Source organism: Martes martes, assembly GCF_963455335.1.
Source record: "Martes martes genome assembly, chromosome: 11".
Lineage (NCBI taxonomy): Eukaryota > Metazoa > Chordata > Mammalia > Carnivora > Mustelidae > Martes > Martes martes.
In genome coordinates this window covers 43129727-43145585 of record NC_137899.1, presented here as the reverse complement: position 1 = coordinate 43145585, position 15859 = coordinate 43129727, and the positions used below count along the sequence as shown (strand labels likewise).

At 37.1% G+C, this 15859-nt stretch overlaps 1 protein-coding gene across 1 annotated transcript in view; it reads left to right on the top strand.

Moving 5' to 3' along the window:
* The window catches only part of COL28A1 (collagen type XXVIII alpha 1 chain), a 154153-nt gene that overhangs the window by 43658 nt on the left and 94636 nt on the right, over positions 1-15859 (top strand). The window contains exons 13-16 of the mRNA XM_080818277.1: positions 5709-5777; positions 8180-8248; positions 11761-11829; positions 15606-15674. Coding sequence (XP_080674403.1) covers positions 5709-5777; positions 8180-8248; positions 11761-11829; positions 15606-15674 — 276 coding nt within the window. The remainder of the gene's footprint in view (positions 1-5708; positions 5778-8179; positions 8249-11760; positions 11830-15605; positions 15675-15859) is intronic.

The window sequence follows — 15859 nt, the reverse complement described above, 5'->3', positions numbered from 1 at the left end:
TGATATAAGTCTTAGCAATGATGTCTTAAATACCCAAAGTAAAAGGAATAAAATAAAAAATAAACAAGTTGGGACTATATCAAACTAAAAAGCTTCTGCACATCAAAGAAAACCCTCAATAAAATAGAAAGACAATCTACTGAATGGTAGAAAATATTTTCAAATCATATATCTGATAATATCCAAAATATATAAAGAACTCATACAACTCAATAATAACAACAACAAAATTCAATTAAAAATCGGGCAGAAGACTCAAATAGATATTTTGCAAAGGTGTACAGATGACCAACAGGTACATGAAAAGATGCTCAACATCATTAGTTACAGGAAAATGCAAAGCAAAATCAAAATGAGGTATCACTTCATACCTGTTAGAATGGCTATTGTCAAAAATACAAGAATAACAAGTGTTGTTGAGGATGTGAAGAAGAGAGACCCCTCATGCATTGTTGGTGGAAATGTAATTTTATAGCTACTGTGGAAAACAATATGGAGGTTCTTCAAAAATTAAAAATAGAATTACTATATGATCCAGCCATTCCACTTTTGGGTATTTATTCAAAGAAAATAAAAGCACTAACTTGGAAACATTTATGCGCTCCCATGTTCATTGCTATTCATAATAGCCAATATAGGGAATCAGACTAAATGTTCATTGATGGATAAGTGGATAAAGAAATATATATATATATATATAAAATATAATTGAATACTATTGGATATAGATATCATTTTTATATATATGTATATACATATATATATAAATATATAATGGTTTACTATTTAGTCATAAAAAAGAATGAAGTCTTGCCATTTGCAACATGATGGACTCTGAAGACATTATACTAACTAAAGGAAGTCAGAGAAAAGCAAATACTATTTGCTCTCTCTTATATGTGGAGCCTTAAAAACAAAAAAGCCAAACCAACTCCACAGATACAAAGAACAAACAAAATCAATTTTATTTCTATATTCTAGTAACAGACACTTAGAAATAAAAATTTTAAATGTAATAGCATTTATAGTCATTAAAAAATAGAAATACTTGGGTGAAAATCTAATAAAACATGTGTAGGACTTGTATCCTAAAAACTACAAAGCACTAATGAATAATATAAAGGAATATTTAATAAATTGAGAGACACACCATGTTCATGGATTGAATACGTGATATCATAAAGCTGTCAATCTCCTTAAATTGATATAAAGTTTAATGTAAGTCTTTTAAATATTCTAGTAAAATTTTGTATAGATACAGAAAAGGTTATTTTAAGATTTATATGGAAAGTCAAAGGAATTAGAATAGTTAAAAACACTTTGCAAAAAGAATAAATTTGAGGAAAGTATTTTATTCACATCACTGTAGTAATCAAGATTGTGCAGTTCTGGTAGATCATAGAAATATGATCGGTGGGATAGAATAGAGAATCCAGATACAGAGCACACACTGATTTTTTGATAAAGGTGCAAAAACAATTTGATGGAGGAAGGATAACTTTTTCAGCAAATAGTGCTGGGTCGATTGGATATCCATACACCAAGAAAATGAACCTCAATTTAAGTAAGTTTCACACACATTTTATAAAAAATTAACTCAAAATGGCTCACAGACTTAAATGTGAAATGTACAACTATAAAACTTTTGAATAAAACATAAGAGAAAATCTTTGGGACCTGCGGCTTGGTGGGTTTCTTGGGCATATTATGAAAAACATGATCCAAAAAAGAAAAAAGTTGATTAGTTGGACTCCTGGAAAGTGGGAAATGTTTGTTCTATGACTCTGTTAAAAGTTTGAGAAGACAAGCTACCAACCAGGAAAAAGTATTTGCAAACCACATATCTGATGAAGGATTTATATTGAGATTATATAAATAGCGCTCAAAAGTCAATATTTTAAAAATCTGATTAGAAAGCACATATGTATTATACATATGTGTGTATTTTTATATACACATGTATATATACATATATCTACATGTATGTATATATGGTTATTGAACTTTTTAAAAAAAGATATTTATTTATTGAGAGAGAGAGAGCACGTGTACACAAGGTGTGGGAGAGGCAGAGGGACAAGCAGACTCCCTGCTGAGTGCTGAGCCCACTGGGGGGCCAATGAAGCCCATGTGGGGCTTGATATGGCCCATGCGGGGCTGGATCCCAGGATCCTGAGATCATGACCTGAGCCAAAGTCAGATGCTTAACCAACAAAGCCACCCAGGTTATTGAACTTTTAACACATGTCTTCTTAGCTAACAAGCTTAAGATATCATCTGTATTGGCACCTAATCCTACGAATAATGCACTGATCATAGACTTTTTGAGAGAGAGAGAGAGAGAGAGCAAGCATGCGCATAGGAGTAGTATGGTACAGAGGGAGAGAGAGAATCTTAAGCAGGCTCTATGTCCAGCACAGAGCCTAGGTTTATGAGCTTTATCTCAGCTTTAAATCTTTCCTTACTTTCCATGGAGTGAGCCAAAATCCTTGTTCCTGGTTCTCCCTCTTAGATTTTCTCGATGTATTTCCGCCACACAACCACACTCTTCCACCCAGGGTAGCCCCAAGCATCAGCTTCTATGTGTACCACCCCAGGGTGCCTTTATTTATTTATTTATTTATTTATTTATTTATTTTTGGGCCTCCAGTATGCCTTTAAAATTCATGTTAAAGAAAAATTTGTATTACTCTCCTTTTTGTTTGTAGCTAGAGAGTTTTCACAATACTGCTAGAACATGGAGTTCTTGTTTACTTTCGAAGCCACAATTATACAACTCAGAGTGACACTGTGATGCCTGTGGTTTAATTGGGAACTGAAATCATAACAAGGGTGGGGCAGATCGCAAGTAATGTATGAAAATGTTTTGCACCAAACTGTCATAATAAAAACCTGACATTGCAAGTTTTTAATTACTTAGAAGTAACATAAAGAGGGGTGCCTGGGTGGCTCAGTGGGTTAAGCCTCTGCCTTCAGCTCAGGTCATGATCTCAGGGTCCTGGGATCGAGCCCCACATCGGGCTCTCTGCTCCACAGGGAGCCTACTTCCCCCACCCCCTCTGCCTGCCTCTCTGCCTACTTGAGATCTCTCTCTGTCCAATAAATAAATAAAATCTTAAAAAAAAAAAGAAGTAACATAAAGACTTACTTTGGGACTGAAAAAGGTTCTGCTGAAAGTTCTTTTTGTTTGTTTGAATGATTTCAAGTGGTTTCCAGGTCGTGTTTTTTGTTTTTTGCTTTTTGTTTATTAGAGGCATTCGGGAGTAGTCAGATAAGACTGCGATAATTATGATTGCTTCTCATGACTTTTGAAAAGGACACCATGAGTTTTTTATGGAAGCATTTCTGTCTTTTAAAAAGAATCCCTCAGTATCCACCCCAAGTACCTGCTTTTTCTCATCTTCCCTTCTGTTCAGCTGGAAAATATGAGAATGTACTGATGATGTGGGACATTAGTTCATAGTAATTAAACCTTGATTCACTGCTTTTTTTTTTTTTAATGCCTTTAAGTGATTGCTCATGAGCATTAGTTCTCTGTTCTCAACAGTGTGAAACACACGGCTCCTCAAAGCCACCATTGTCTTCTCTTACCTTGGCTAGTCGACTCTGCAAATGCAGGGATGGAGGGAGAGTTTGGTGTTGATGCTGTGCAGCGGCCCATTCTCCATGTTGCCATTTTGCTTCCCGTAAACCATTCACTCTGAGGCTACCCTATTCATAAACATGCCCTGAAAGGACATTCTTGGCAATCACAAGATTCAAGTAAAATAATTTTGACAGTGATAGCCGATATTTATTGAGTTCTCAGTATGTAAAAGCTTTAAGTCTCTCTGATCTACTCCTTGTATTAACACCTGTTAATATGAGGTAGGTGCTGTTGTTACCACCATTATCATGAGGATGCTGAACTTTAGAGAGATTTAATTCTTTGTTGGAGATCACGCTGCTAGCACACAACAGAGCTGGGACTTGAACCCTGGTCCATATGACACCATAATAATATGCTTTCAATTACCATGAACGACTGTAAGCTCTGTGAGACAAAGGAGCAGGTCTATCTGCCGTTCCTCGAACTTAGCACAGTGCCTTGCACCCACTAGGCATTTGCTGAATGAATGGGAAAAAAAATTGAGTGAACTGGAAAAATACTTCTTCGCATTTAATGTAAATTGTGTTATTTTCATTCATTTTATCATTGGGAAAGAGGAATAATTTGTCAATTTTTTGTTTGTTTGTTAAATTACATGATGTTAACTAGGCACTTGCCTTTTTAGTTTGCAATCTAGTTTTCCTGCTTTTATTTATTTTTCCGCTAGTTAATCGCTCTAACATTAGAGCAAGCTGTCACGGATATTAGTGCTTTGATGAAGGTCCTGGGTTGTTAAAAGCTACGTTTCCCATCAGCATAGCAATTTAAATGGAATTAAATGTCAGCTTTTTCCTTTAATTAAAGTTTTTATGAAATGGGTAATGTATAAATACTGAAGAAGACTGTCTTTAAAATATAATATTTAGGGAAAGGCAAAAAAATTAACATGGGATACAATTAGCTTTCTTGTTTACAGATCTAAAACTATGATCGTTCACTGATTAATAAATGTTGCATCCTACGTCTGCTACAAGGCTTCCTGAGAAATCACCTCTCAGATTACCCTGGATGATTGCATATTGAGCCCCAGATCGTTTAGAGTGTCGGCAGTGTGCTGGCTTTGGAGTTTCTGGGCAACTCAGTAGACTTTATATCATCTTAGGTTCACTTCCCTGCCAAGCAAACCCTAAATATCTTTTTAGATCCCTCAGAGGAAAAGCTCCAGTTTGTGCTTCTAAGATTCTTGTTAGTTTCTTCTTCTTCTTCTTCTTCTTTTTTTTTTTTTTTGCTTTGTGAACTTCTGGCCAAGAATAAAGAGAGGGAGAATTTGTAGCCTTTTAAAAATTCCTACTTCAAGTGAATATCTTGCTGTTGTCTTTTATTTTTCAACTAGTATGTTTCCTGCCTGTCCACTTCAAAGCCCAAGACTCTTGTTTTTCTTTCCTTCTGTGGGAAGCTGTCACCTTTCTGAGTGCCCTTCTGAGCAAGTTACCTGAACTTCTTAATTTGAATCACTGAGATCGAAAACTGTGCTGCCCCTGAATGATGCTATCAAGATTCCCATTTGCACATAAACCTCCAGCGGAGTCCAGCAGTCCTTGAAAGAATTCAAGTTTGAATCCAAATGTATCAGGATAGAAATTAAAGATGTGTAAACAGAATTCAGTGCTTTCAAGCAGCTGTGCACTGATTTCTTCACGGAGCTCCCCTGATAATTTTCAATTATTTAATCACTCTGCAACCTTGTCCAGACCACACAGCCCTAGATTTTTAGACTTTCCTCAGAGGATCTATCTCCTAATCCTTATTCTGAAGCATCGCTTAATTCCCATTTTCCTCTAATTTGAGGACACGAGAATAGAACATCTTGTGCTAATTAAGTGGAAAGAGCTATGCAATGGCAATATTATTCTTCACCACTCTACGATTCTACTAATCAGTGTGGAGTTTACTAGAAGGATTCCCACTAATAACTTAAGTAGGACTATATCACCGCATCCAGTGTGAACCAAAATATAACCACTTGTCTCTTCCTTCCTTCTCCCTTCTCTCGCCGCCCCTCCCCCCCCATTCTCTCTTCCTCTCTCTTTTCCTGCTCCTCATTCCCTCTTCTACACAGGGTCCCCGTGGTCCTGAGGGAGCACCAGGAGAGAGGGGCTTACCAGGAGAAGGATTTCCAGGGCCAAAGGTAACAATACCTTCTGTACTATGAAAAAAATGCTTTGCCTTGCATGGTCATGATTTCCAACTTTAAAAAAATGTGTCCTAGCCAATTATCAGAAGTAAGTATTTTCTTGACCATCTTCACCCCATTAAATAAAGGAATATGTACATTTCCCTTAGCATGAAACTCTAGTGAAATTTGCAGTTATAAATAACTATTTGGCAGATTTTTACCTCATATAATTATGGTGTATGAAAGAAGAAAGCTCTCTTACTTTGTAGTCCTTAAACCACAGTGATAAGCAGTGTCTTCGTGTCCAGAAGAGAAGTTATGGAGCATAGCAATGCCAGAAGTTTCCTCACTGCTTTGTTTTGTGAAACACAGATAAGAATCTAATAAACCAGTTTGTAATCATATTGCCATTAGTATAATAAGAAAGAAATACAGGTGGGAGGACAGAACAGGAATTACCTTGTTATCATAAGGGGCAAAATGCTGTGAGAAACATACCTTTTACCTGGCAATTGAGGATTTAAATGTTTCTACTGCTTCCCATGTATAATTCTGGGCACTCAAGTTCCTCTGGACAGGTTGGCAAACTTGTTCTGTAAAGGGCCAGATGATAAATATTTTAGGCCGTGTGAGCAGTGTGGTATCTGTAAGGGCTGTACTTTGCTGGACCTATGGTCTAGGCTGGTTCCCCGCATCTACCAAAGACCACACAGGAAATGATTTTCCAAGACACTTTGGGCAGCATCAACAACATTTCAGAGTAAGCAAGAATACATTTTGCGATCCTTTCCCCTTCTTTTCTAAATTCTTTCTCCCAAACACACGTGCATGTGAACACACACACTGCCCTGAGAGGCACATGCTATTTTCTAAGCGTCCAAGAACTTCTACTTCAGCCGTTTGGTCAGGTTACTAAGATCTGGCCTTCTCCCGCCATCCTCATGCTCTAAAATATCATCTCATTCTTATCCTCTTCAGCCATGATCCATATAGAATATGGATTCTGTGAGAAACCTGAATCTCGACTACAGGGAGATCAATTAGTTAAAACCTAATTTATACTAAGCTGTGAATGACTACGGGCTTGGATTTTAAAAGAGGCCCTTGTTAACTGAATAACTTTAATTTGTCAACATCAAAGGGAATAATAATCTGTAGGATAAAGGGGACAGTCCAAATGCCCTGACCTAGCCAGAGTATCACTATCAGAAGACAGGCCAGCAGTTAGTGCTACATTTCAGTAAGTTTTTTAATACATAATTTCTTGAGGGTGTGTGTGTGTGTGTGTGTGTGTGTGTGTGATATAATAAATTTCTGTTTATGTGTAGTCAAAACAACCCAGGAAATTCAAATAGCCAAGGTTATTTCTCTTTATAACCTGTGAGGATTTTTAACATAAATAAGTAAATGAGAAGTGAATAAGTGAAAGACTAAGAAGCAGACTGAGGGCGAGTCTTAGTGACAGGTTCAACTGTACATCATAATGACACAGTCTCACTCATAATAACCCACAGCACTGCACCGCCCTGCATCTCGTCACAGAAAGAATCCATTATATTCAGCGTTACTTTAGGGTCAACTTATGTGATTATACTCTGTGGTAATTATCAGAAGAACCCATTAGTCACAATTCTTCATTCCCCATCCAGCAGGGTCAATGGGCGTTTTCTCTATGTGCTATTTGGGTTTACTTTCCAATGATGTAGAGCTGAAGTAAATAAGTTATGAATAAAGAGGTACTTAAAGGTATATTTTCCATTTTCCTAGGTTTCTTGCAAGTGTTCTCTGATGTTCTCTAGGTTTAAATAAACTCATGAAATGAATGCTATTCCTAATTAGTTATATGGTTTATTTTTCACACAAATGCACAAAATGTCATGACTTCATCGAGATTACATTATAACCAGAGCTATTCACATAGATTGTGTGACTTAGGAGCACATCCAAGAAGATTTTCTATGAATTGTTTTAAAACCAAATTTCCAATGAACATTTATAAAGTATGATATAAAGCATTGAGTGAGTAACTCAATATTAGCAAGTATTAGTTCATATGCTAATATGAGAGAAAGTTTTCATTCTGTGATGAATCTAGTCAAACAATGTTAAGGAAATGGAGAATTGATTCAGTTTGTTGTACAATATGATTAGTTAGGGCCCCCATTTCCAGCTATTTCTATCAGGAATGGAGCTCTTTTCCAACTTTAGTGATGCTGTGTATGTATTCTGTTTGGACAGATTCTTTTCCGTATAGGAGTATTAAAACTATATACATTTTGCAAGTTACAAATGTTTGGGTCAGCTAGAATTATCCATTTGTAATGAGCAGTGCATTTGGATGCTTTTGATGCTTCAACTATTTTTTAAATCCTGACTTTTATTAATATGCTGATATTTTTCCCACACGCTTTCAGGGTGAAAAAGGCTCTGAAGGACCAATTGGCCCACAAGGATTACAAGGCCTGTCAATCAAAGGGGACAAGGTACTGCATATAGAGTACACAATAGGAAAGATGCCAATAAAATTATTTATGTCCATTGTTCTTTATGCATTTACATTTATGGACTGTATTCAGCCTAATGACCATATCCCGCAGGTATCCAGTTAATTATAAATCAAGTATATGCAAGGTATATTATTATGTAGGATGAATTATGATCAAAAATATTCCTTCATGTTTACTTACAGTAATGTCTCATTTATTTGGGTTTTTGACTCCCAGTAAAACTATCTTCAACTAAGCAGCTTTAAAGTCGAACAATAGCAAAACAGACCTCTTCTTAGTAAAGAAAGTAGTTTTTAAAAGTGTATTGGCTTGACCCCATTACAGAATGTGTATGTCCATCCTTAGATGTTTGCTCAAAAAATATTACCTTAAAATGGGACTAAAATAGGAGGACTTATTCAAGAAAACTAGCACTGATGCTCTCTAACAAGGACCAAAAGGGATCCACCTATAGTTGAACAAAGTTCAGTTTATAGCTTCATTGCTATGAGGGAGGCCATAGACTATGGGGAACCTATCACTACTCAGAAAGAAGATGAAAGATTTCTTTTATAGGATTTGGGCTTTTGTTAGGTGATTTGCGGACATGTCTAAGAAGGTAGGGGTTGACTTTGGATTGGATGCTGTTAGACCTCATATCCATTTGGAGTCATTTATATGTTAATCTCTAAGCATATCATCACATTACATTACATTAGAATAATGATTTATATTCATGATTATAGGTGTTGTGTATAGATTTTGAATTACTTATTTCTTTTATTTACTGGAAGCTGTCTCTCTTAGGCATCTGTACTTAAATAGCAGAGATACTGGTAAATAGTGAATTATACAAATTTTAGTAGTAATATAGTTCTTGATTCAAACAGTTCAGTTCCAGCTCAAAAATACCCTAAAAATACATAAGACTTTCTTTCTTCCTTTGGAGCAGTGAGAACCAAGTACAACAGATCTATTGTTTTATGAGTTTAGTCAATTAACTTTTTCAGGTGTTGTCGTCATGGCATTTTTGCTTTTACACCTGGAGCTTATGCAAAGAAAATACATTGAAATATTGGACATTATCACATAGTAATCACAAGGCTTTCATTTGCTGTTCCCTCACCAAATCCTTATCCTTCTCTCTCTCTTCCTTTCCCCTTCTTTTCTATATAATATTAGATTTAAGCACTTTGGTGTAATTCAAGTGATAAGATAAGGGCTCTTAAAATACGTAATTAGTAAAACACAAAGAAGTGGTTTTGATACAGATATTAAATGTATATAATAATGCACAAAAGAGGATCCTTCTTATGTGTTCATTGAATATTTGCAGAATAGTGGTTATGAGTGGGTTCTGGAGTCAGAGAGAGTGAACTTGAATCTTGCCCTTGTCATCTAACGGTTGTGTGATACAAGGTACTTAACCTCATCTGAAAGATAGGGATGCCTACTTTCAGAGGGTTCTTGTGAGGACTGAGTGAGATAAAGCATGAAAAACATTTAGCACAGGGCCTGCCATGTAACACACAATCCAATTCTGAATCAGAATAATCCAGCTCTGAACTAGAACTTGAGTCCGGTACATTTTTCCTTCTAAGATATTTATTTAGACTGGGAGTTGACACAAGGTAAAACACTAAGAAGCATATTCCAGGGCATGTCTTAATGATGGGATCAGCTTGCTTGCTTGCTCCTTCCTTCCTTTTTTTCTTCCTTCCTTCCTTTCTCTCTCTCTTTTTCTCTCTCTCTTTCTTCCTTTCTTTCCTTCTTTCTCTCTCTCTCCTTCCTTTATTTCTTTCCCTCTCTCTCTCTCTTTTTCTTTCTTTCCTCCAGATTCCACGCTAAGCAGAGAGCACAACACAGGGCTTAAACTCACGATCCTGAGATCAAGACATGAGCTGAGATTAAGAGTTGGATGCTTAACAGACTGAACCACCCAGGTTCCTCTAATATTATGTGAAGTATGATCTAATGATACGGTTTTGTTCATAAAAACATTTATTTAGCCCAGACATTGGCAAACCATGGGGCTGGTTTTTTTATTTTCAGAAATAGTGTTTTTAATTTTTATTTATTTTTTAAAAGATTTTATTTATTTATTTGACAGACAGAGATCACAAGTAGGCAGAGAGGCAGGCGGGGGTATGGGGGGGAGCAGACTCCCCGCTGAGCAGAGAGCCAGACACGGGGCTCGATACCAGGACCCTGGGATCATGACCTAAGCCGAAGGCAGAGGCTTAACCCACTGAGCCACTCAGGTGCCCCAGAAATAGTGTTTTTAGAACACAGGCACATCTGTGCATTTAGATATTGTCTGTGGTTGCTTTTGCTTGACCAAAGCAGCATTCTTGACTTATGATAGAGACCTTAGTATGGCCCTCAAGAATAAAATGTTTACTGTCCAGCTGTTTAAGAACAAGTTCATGGATCCTGATGGAGCCTAAATACAACTGACATTTAAATGTCTGGGATGCTTGGTTAGCTCAGTTGGTAGAGCACATGACTCTTAATCTCAGGGCTGTGAGTTCAAACCCCACATTGGGCATGGAACCTTCTTCAAAGTATAAAAAATAAAACATGCATCTCTTTGTATCTTCGCTGTTCCGAGATATGCTAGGTGTCGTTCTTGCACTGGATGTTAGATCTGCTTAAAGTGCTTTTTTCTGTGATTCTACCTGGTTCTTTCCCTCTCCTCAGTGAGGCCATCCCTGTCCAGCTTATGCAAAACTGTAGCTTTCTCCACTTTCCCTGGTTTATTGTTCTCCTTAGCACTTACCCTTATTCAACATATTACTTATTTTATCTATTTATCTTGTTTACTATCTTCTGATTTTTCCTATTAAAATGTAAGCTCTGTAAGAAGAGAGATTTTTGGCTGTTTAGGTCACTGTTGTTTCCCCAGCATTTGGAAGATTTCCTGGCACATAATGGGCACTCGCAAGTATTTGTTGAAAGACACAAAGAATGAATGAATGATAGTGTTCTTTTTACTGATAACTCACTTTGTTTCCCAAATTTACATGGAAGGAAAAGGTGAGATTCCTTAATTCTGTTGCATTTACCTTAGATAATTTCTTAATTTTTAAACTGTATCTTAGCAAGATGTGGAGAGGAAAAGGTATTCAGAAAACAGTCACACATTTCTCTCTCAAGTCCTGACTTTCTTGGACCCTATGAATATTAGACTTTTAAATATTTCTACTATAATCCTAATAGGAAGTGTTTGTGTCATTATAACAACCATTTGGGAATTTTTGGTCCTTGTGAGAAAAATGATTGATAAATATAAACTGGTCCTAATATTCACCAGTGAAGACTACACAGTGAAAATATCATTCACTCTTTTGGCAAATTTGAACTATAAACTGTAAAGAAATAGAGCTTTCTAACTTTTTATGTTGAATCCCTTTATGGTATAGATAGATTTTAATTCAGCATAATTCAAGATTAGAAAAATATGGAAGAATGAGGTTTATTGTTATATTTCTGATTTATTTGCTCTACAGGGGGATTTGGGACCTGTGGGACCCCAGGGACCAATGGGCATCCCTGGAATCGGGAGTCAAGGGGAACAGGTAATCAGAGCTTTCTCTCTTTCCATTTGGTACAGAGCACTCTGACCGAGTCCTGGTGTTCACTGAAAGCCAGTCCTGCAAACACCTATGAGTATATTTGATAGTCAAAGTACAATGGAATATACAACCAAAAGTGAATGTAGGGAAGGAAAAAATGATTCTGTGAGATTTTATTTTTTAGAACTTCCAAAGATTAAAAAAATAAAATGTGTGTTTCTTGGGGCCCTGACTTTTAACAGACATGCCTAATTAATAGGATAAGAGTTTGAGAGTGATTTTATATTTTTAGGTTTCCTTAGGAGCAGTGGTTTATTTATCTGTTGGTTTGTGTGTTTTCCCCTTAAGGCTTTGCGAATGATTAAATCTCACTCTCTTCCAATGGCAAGGGAGTAGTATTTCCCACCCCCTAGCCATGGACCAATCTAAAAAAAGTATTAAACTTAAAACAAGGACCAGAATCAGAGGTAACTATTGAACTTAAAGGGCACTGTTACTGAACGGAAGCAAATCAGAGATAAGGTTTATCAACGACAATTGGCTTCTCTTGGTCAGAAAGAAGGAAAGCTCTCTGAGGATGTCTCTACACTCATGACCATAACTTTTGGAAAAGGGCAATTTTCTTAGATCTAAATAATATAAAGATAATGTAACAGTACTATCTACCTACAGAATCTCGTTTAATCAAAGTGATGAACAAATCCAAATTTATGCTGACTGTCCTCCTACATAGAAAGTAGACAGTTTGACTAAGATTTATGATTAAGGTGTGAATTATTCTGTTGCCTAGAGAATGAATAGTGCTTCCTTTATCTAGGACAGTGGGAAAAGAAGATTAAAAAAAAAAGAGAGAGAGAGAGATAATTCCAAATCTCATTGTTGACATTAACTCTGACTTTATTTCTAACCATCTTGAAATTAATTAGTGTTGTTGTTGTTGTTAATCCAAGCAACAACAAAGTTGGATATTTCTCCTTTTTCTATTGCCTTTCTCTTGATAGAGATCCTAGTGGTAATACATTAGGAGGATTAAGATGCAGGAAAAGGCAAGATAAGTCTCTTTATAACTGTTTAGATAATAATTAAGAGCTGGATGTTTTGATTATGCAAGGACTGTGGTTTGGGTATAGCACCAGGCAGTCTCAGACTTTGCAGTTTTCTTGCTGGTTTCAGCCAGGCTTATGTTCTGATCCTGGAAGTGGCTGGACAGTCCTGGGTCTTGTGGTCCTGGTGCTGAGTCACCACTATAGGGCTGAAAATGAGGTTCAAAGAAAGCCAAATCTTTCCAGATGGTCTGCAAATTCTGGACCTCCCACCTGCAACTTCCTGTTGCCTTTAATGCTGGTTCTTGGTGGCGGTTGTTGTTTTTCAGCTTTAAAAAAAATCTCTTTGACTTCTTTTGTTTTCTTACTTCTTTCTCTCCAAATTTCCAGGAGAAAATAATTTTTAAGGTAGACGTGACCATAGGGAGCTGACCCCTACTGGATAGGAGACTGAATAGAATGCATCATTTCTAAACTACTCTGAACAAGAAAGGAATTTGTTTGCCCTTTTAAGACAAATGGTTTAATTCCTACTTAAATGTAACCTCTGTTTATATAGTTATTCATTTTTCTTATCCTTAATTTGACATGTTTACCCATTGAATTACTGTTGTTATTAGATCTTGCTAATTCTCTTACAGAAATGATTTCCCCCACTCATCTGTTTTGGGGGAGCTCCTGTTTTCAGGAACATGTTGTTAATATGCCTCGAGGGGCCTGCAGATTTTCATGAAATGTTTGGAGGCTTGACCACTTCAACTCTGTTATAAATTGGAGTGAAAATAAAAATAACCACATTTACATGTGTGCACACATATATGCATGGATCTCTGAATTTTTTTGGTTCCTTTTTGCATATCATATTACTTACAGGTGAATGTAAAAGATTTTTTCTAATAACAACATTATGATTCCTTCTCATAATAACCTTAGCTTTATTAAACTGTTTAGACAGGTTCATCTTCATTAACAAGAGAAAATGATATTTATAATTAAAAAGTAAACAAACAGTTGTATCTTTCAGCTGGAAAAAAGGGGATACCACTTGTAATAAAATAATCATGTATCTGTCACCATTATTTACACAATCATGGCTCGTGGGGTGTGAGCAAAACAAAATTTTAGTCTTTCCTCATCAACCCTTTAAATATTTTTCAGTGGGGAAAGCTTTTTCTTTTTCTTCCTGCAGGAAGAAAATACCAACAAGTTACAAACTTTTCCTATCACTTTTAGGAAATAAAAAGCTATAGTGTTACCTCTAAGTTGTAACTCACGGTTTCAATTATATAATGAAAATTATCTAATCAATATATTAATTTTCCTTTAAATCTTCATTTATCTGGTATGAGCTATAGGGAGAACCTGCGGTCCGTGGGAAGGAATGTGCTTCTCATCCCTGCCAGGTCGAATCAAGGATGAGAGTAGAGGGGGAGGCCACAGAGGTTCTTTCTTGGCTTATCTATTGTCACATGGCTTTGGATCCTCTAGTCTTGACAGATGTTTGACAGTGAGTTTCCTTGTGGGGCTCCTGCATTGCTCCTGTGACTGCCACTCTTGGGACATGGATGATGGACTCTCTTCCTCCAGCTGTTTCTCCCCATCAGCCTCTGTTTTTCTGGCAGTCTATTCTATACTGATTCTCTCTGTTGGAATTCCACTGCTCCTCCAGGTCCTCTCGGACAGGATTCCAACGATTCCAGGCCAACCCTGTCTCTCACCTAGAGTCTATCTAGTCCACAGAAAAAAAACCTTGCATGACCTTTGCCCTGACCAACCCTGGATAGATGGGCTGATTCAACCCCAGCCCTCTCTCGGCCATCACCATCCATTTTAGCTTTCGCAGGTGCGAGTCAGACGCAGGTCCCTTGTGTTGCCAAGGCAGAAATAAAGCCAACAAGTGGTTTCACCGAAGCTCTTTCTAGAATGCAGTAAAGAGAGAAGCAACCCAAACCCCTCCCACTTTCTTCAAAGAAAACACTTTATAAGATTACCTTCTCCAAAGAAGAACTTATTAATCCTATCTCCTTCCCCTTTTTATACCCACAATGTGGGAATTTAGTGTTTGGACATTCTTCAGTTCGGTGTCTACAGACTAGCTTCTTAGAGCCTAAGGTCAAACCTTTGATTTAACATCCTGGTATATTGTGATTGAGACAGGTAGACTATAGGTTTGTCTGCATGGGACTGAAATGTGAAATAGGTTAACGAGAAGGAATTTTGTCTGATTTGGAACTCCAAGTTGGCATGGTGTCCCTGTTCATCAGGGTCTTCAGAGGTTCCATCTTCGTTCTTGGGTGTCTGTCCTTCTCAGGGTGTTTTCCTCACCCACATGATCCAGAATAGCCACTGCGTCTTCACTTCAGCGAAGGGGAATAGGGGAGGGGAAGGCATGCCTCTTCCTTTATTATGAATCAGCAATTGTACACCTCACTTCCATTTGTATCCCATTGGCGCGAATCCAGTCCATACGGCAACACCTGGCTGCACCAGGAACTGGGAAACATGGTCATTATTCTAGGCAGCCACGCAGGTGAGCTGCAATTCTCTTACTATGGAAGAAGGGGAGAATGCATATTATGGTTCCACTAGCAGCCTCTGCCATGCCATTTAGCAAATACTGAGTATGACTAATATATGATGGATGTGAACTCCATTTTCACGTTAAAGGGTCTGAAACCACTTTTATCCAAATTTCTTAATTTCACTAATTTTATTTTTAAACATTTTATTTTAAAGGGAATCCAGGGTCCTATGGGTCCACCTGGTCCACAAGGACCTCCAGGACAAGGCTCGCCTGGTTCCAAGGTAAATTTCTGAATGGGAGCAGAGTTTAATATATTTATGGTCTAATTGCTATTTCCTGGTCAGTAGCTAGTGCATTGGGAAAACAGCAGATGAAATGAACTTAAAAATCAGATTTCTACTGAATGCAAAATGGTACTAATATTTCTGATGGTTTAGTTAATGTGATATGTACTCTTCATACTTTT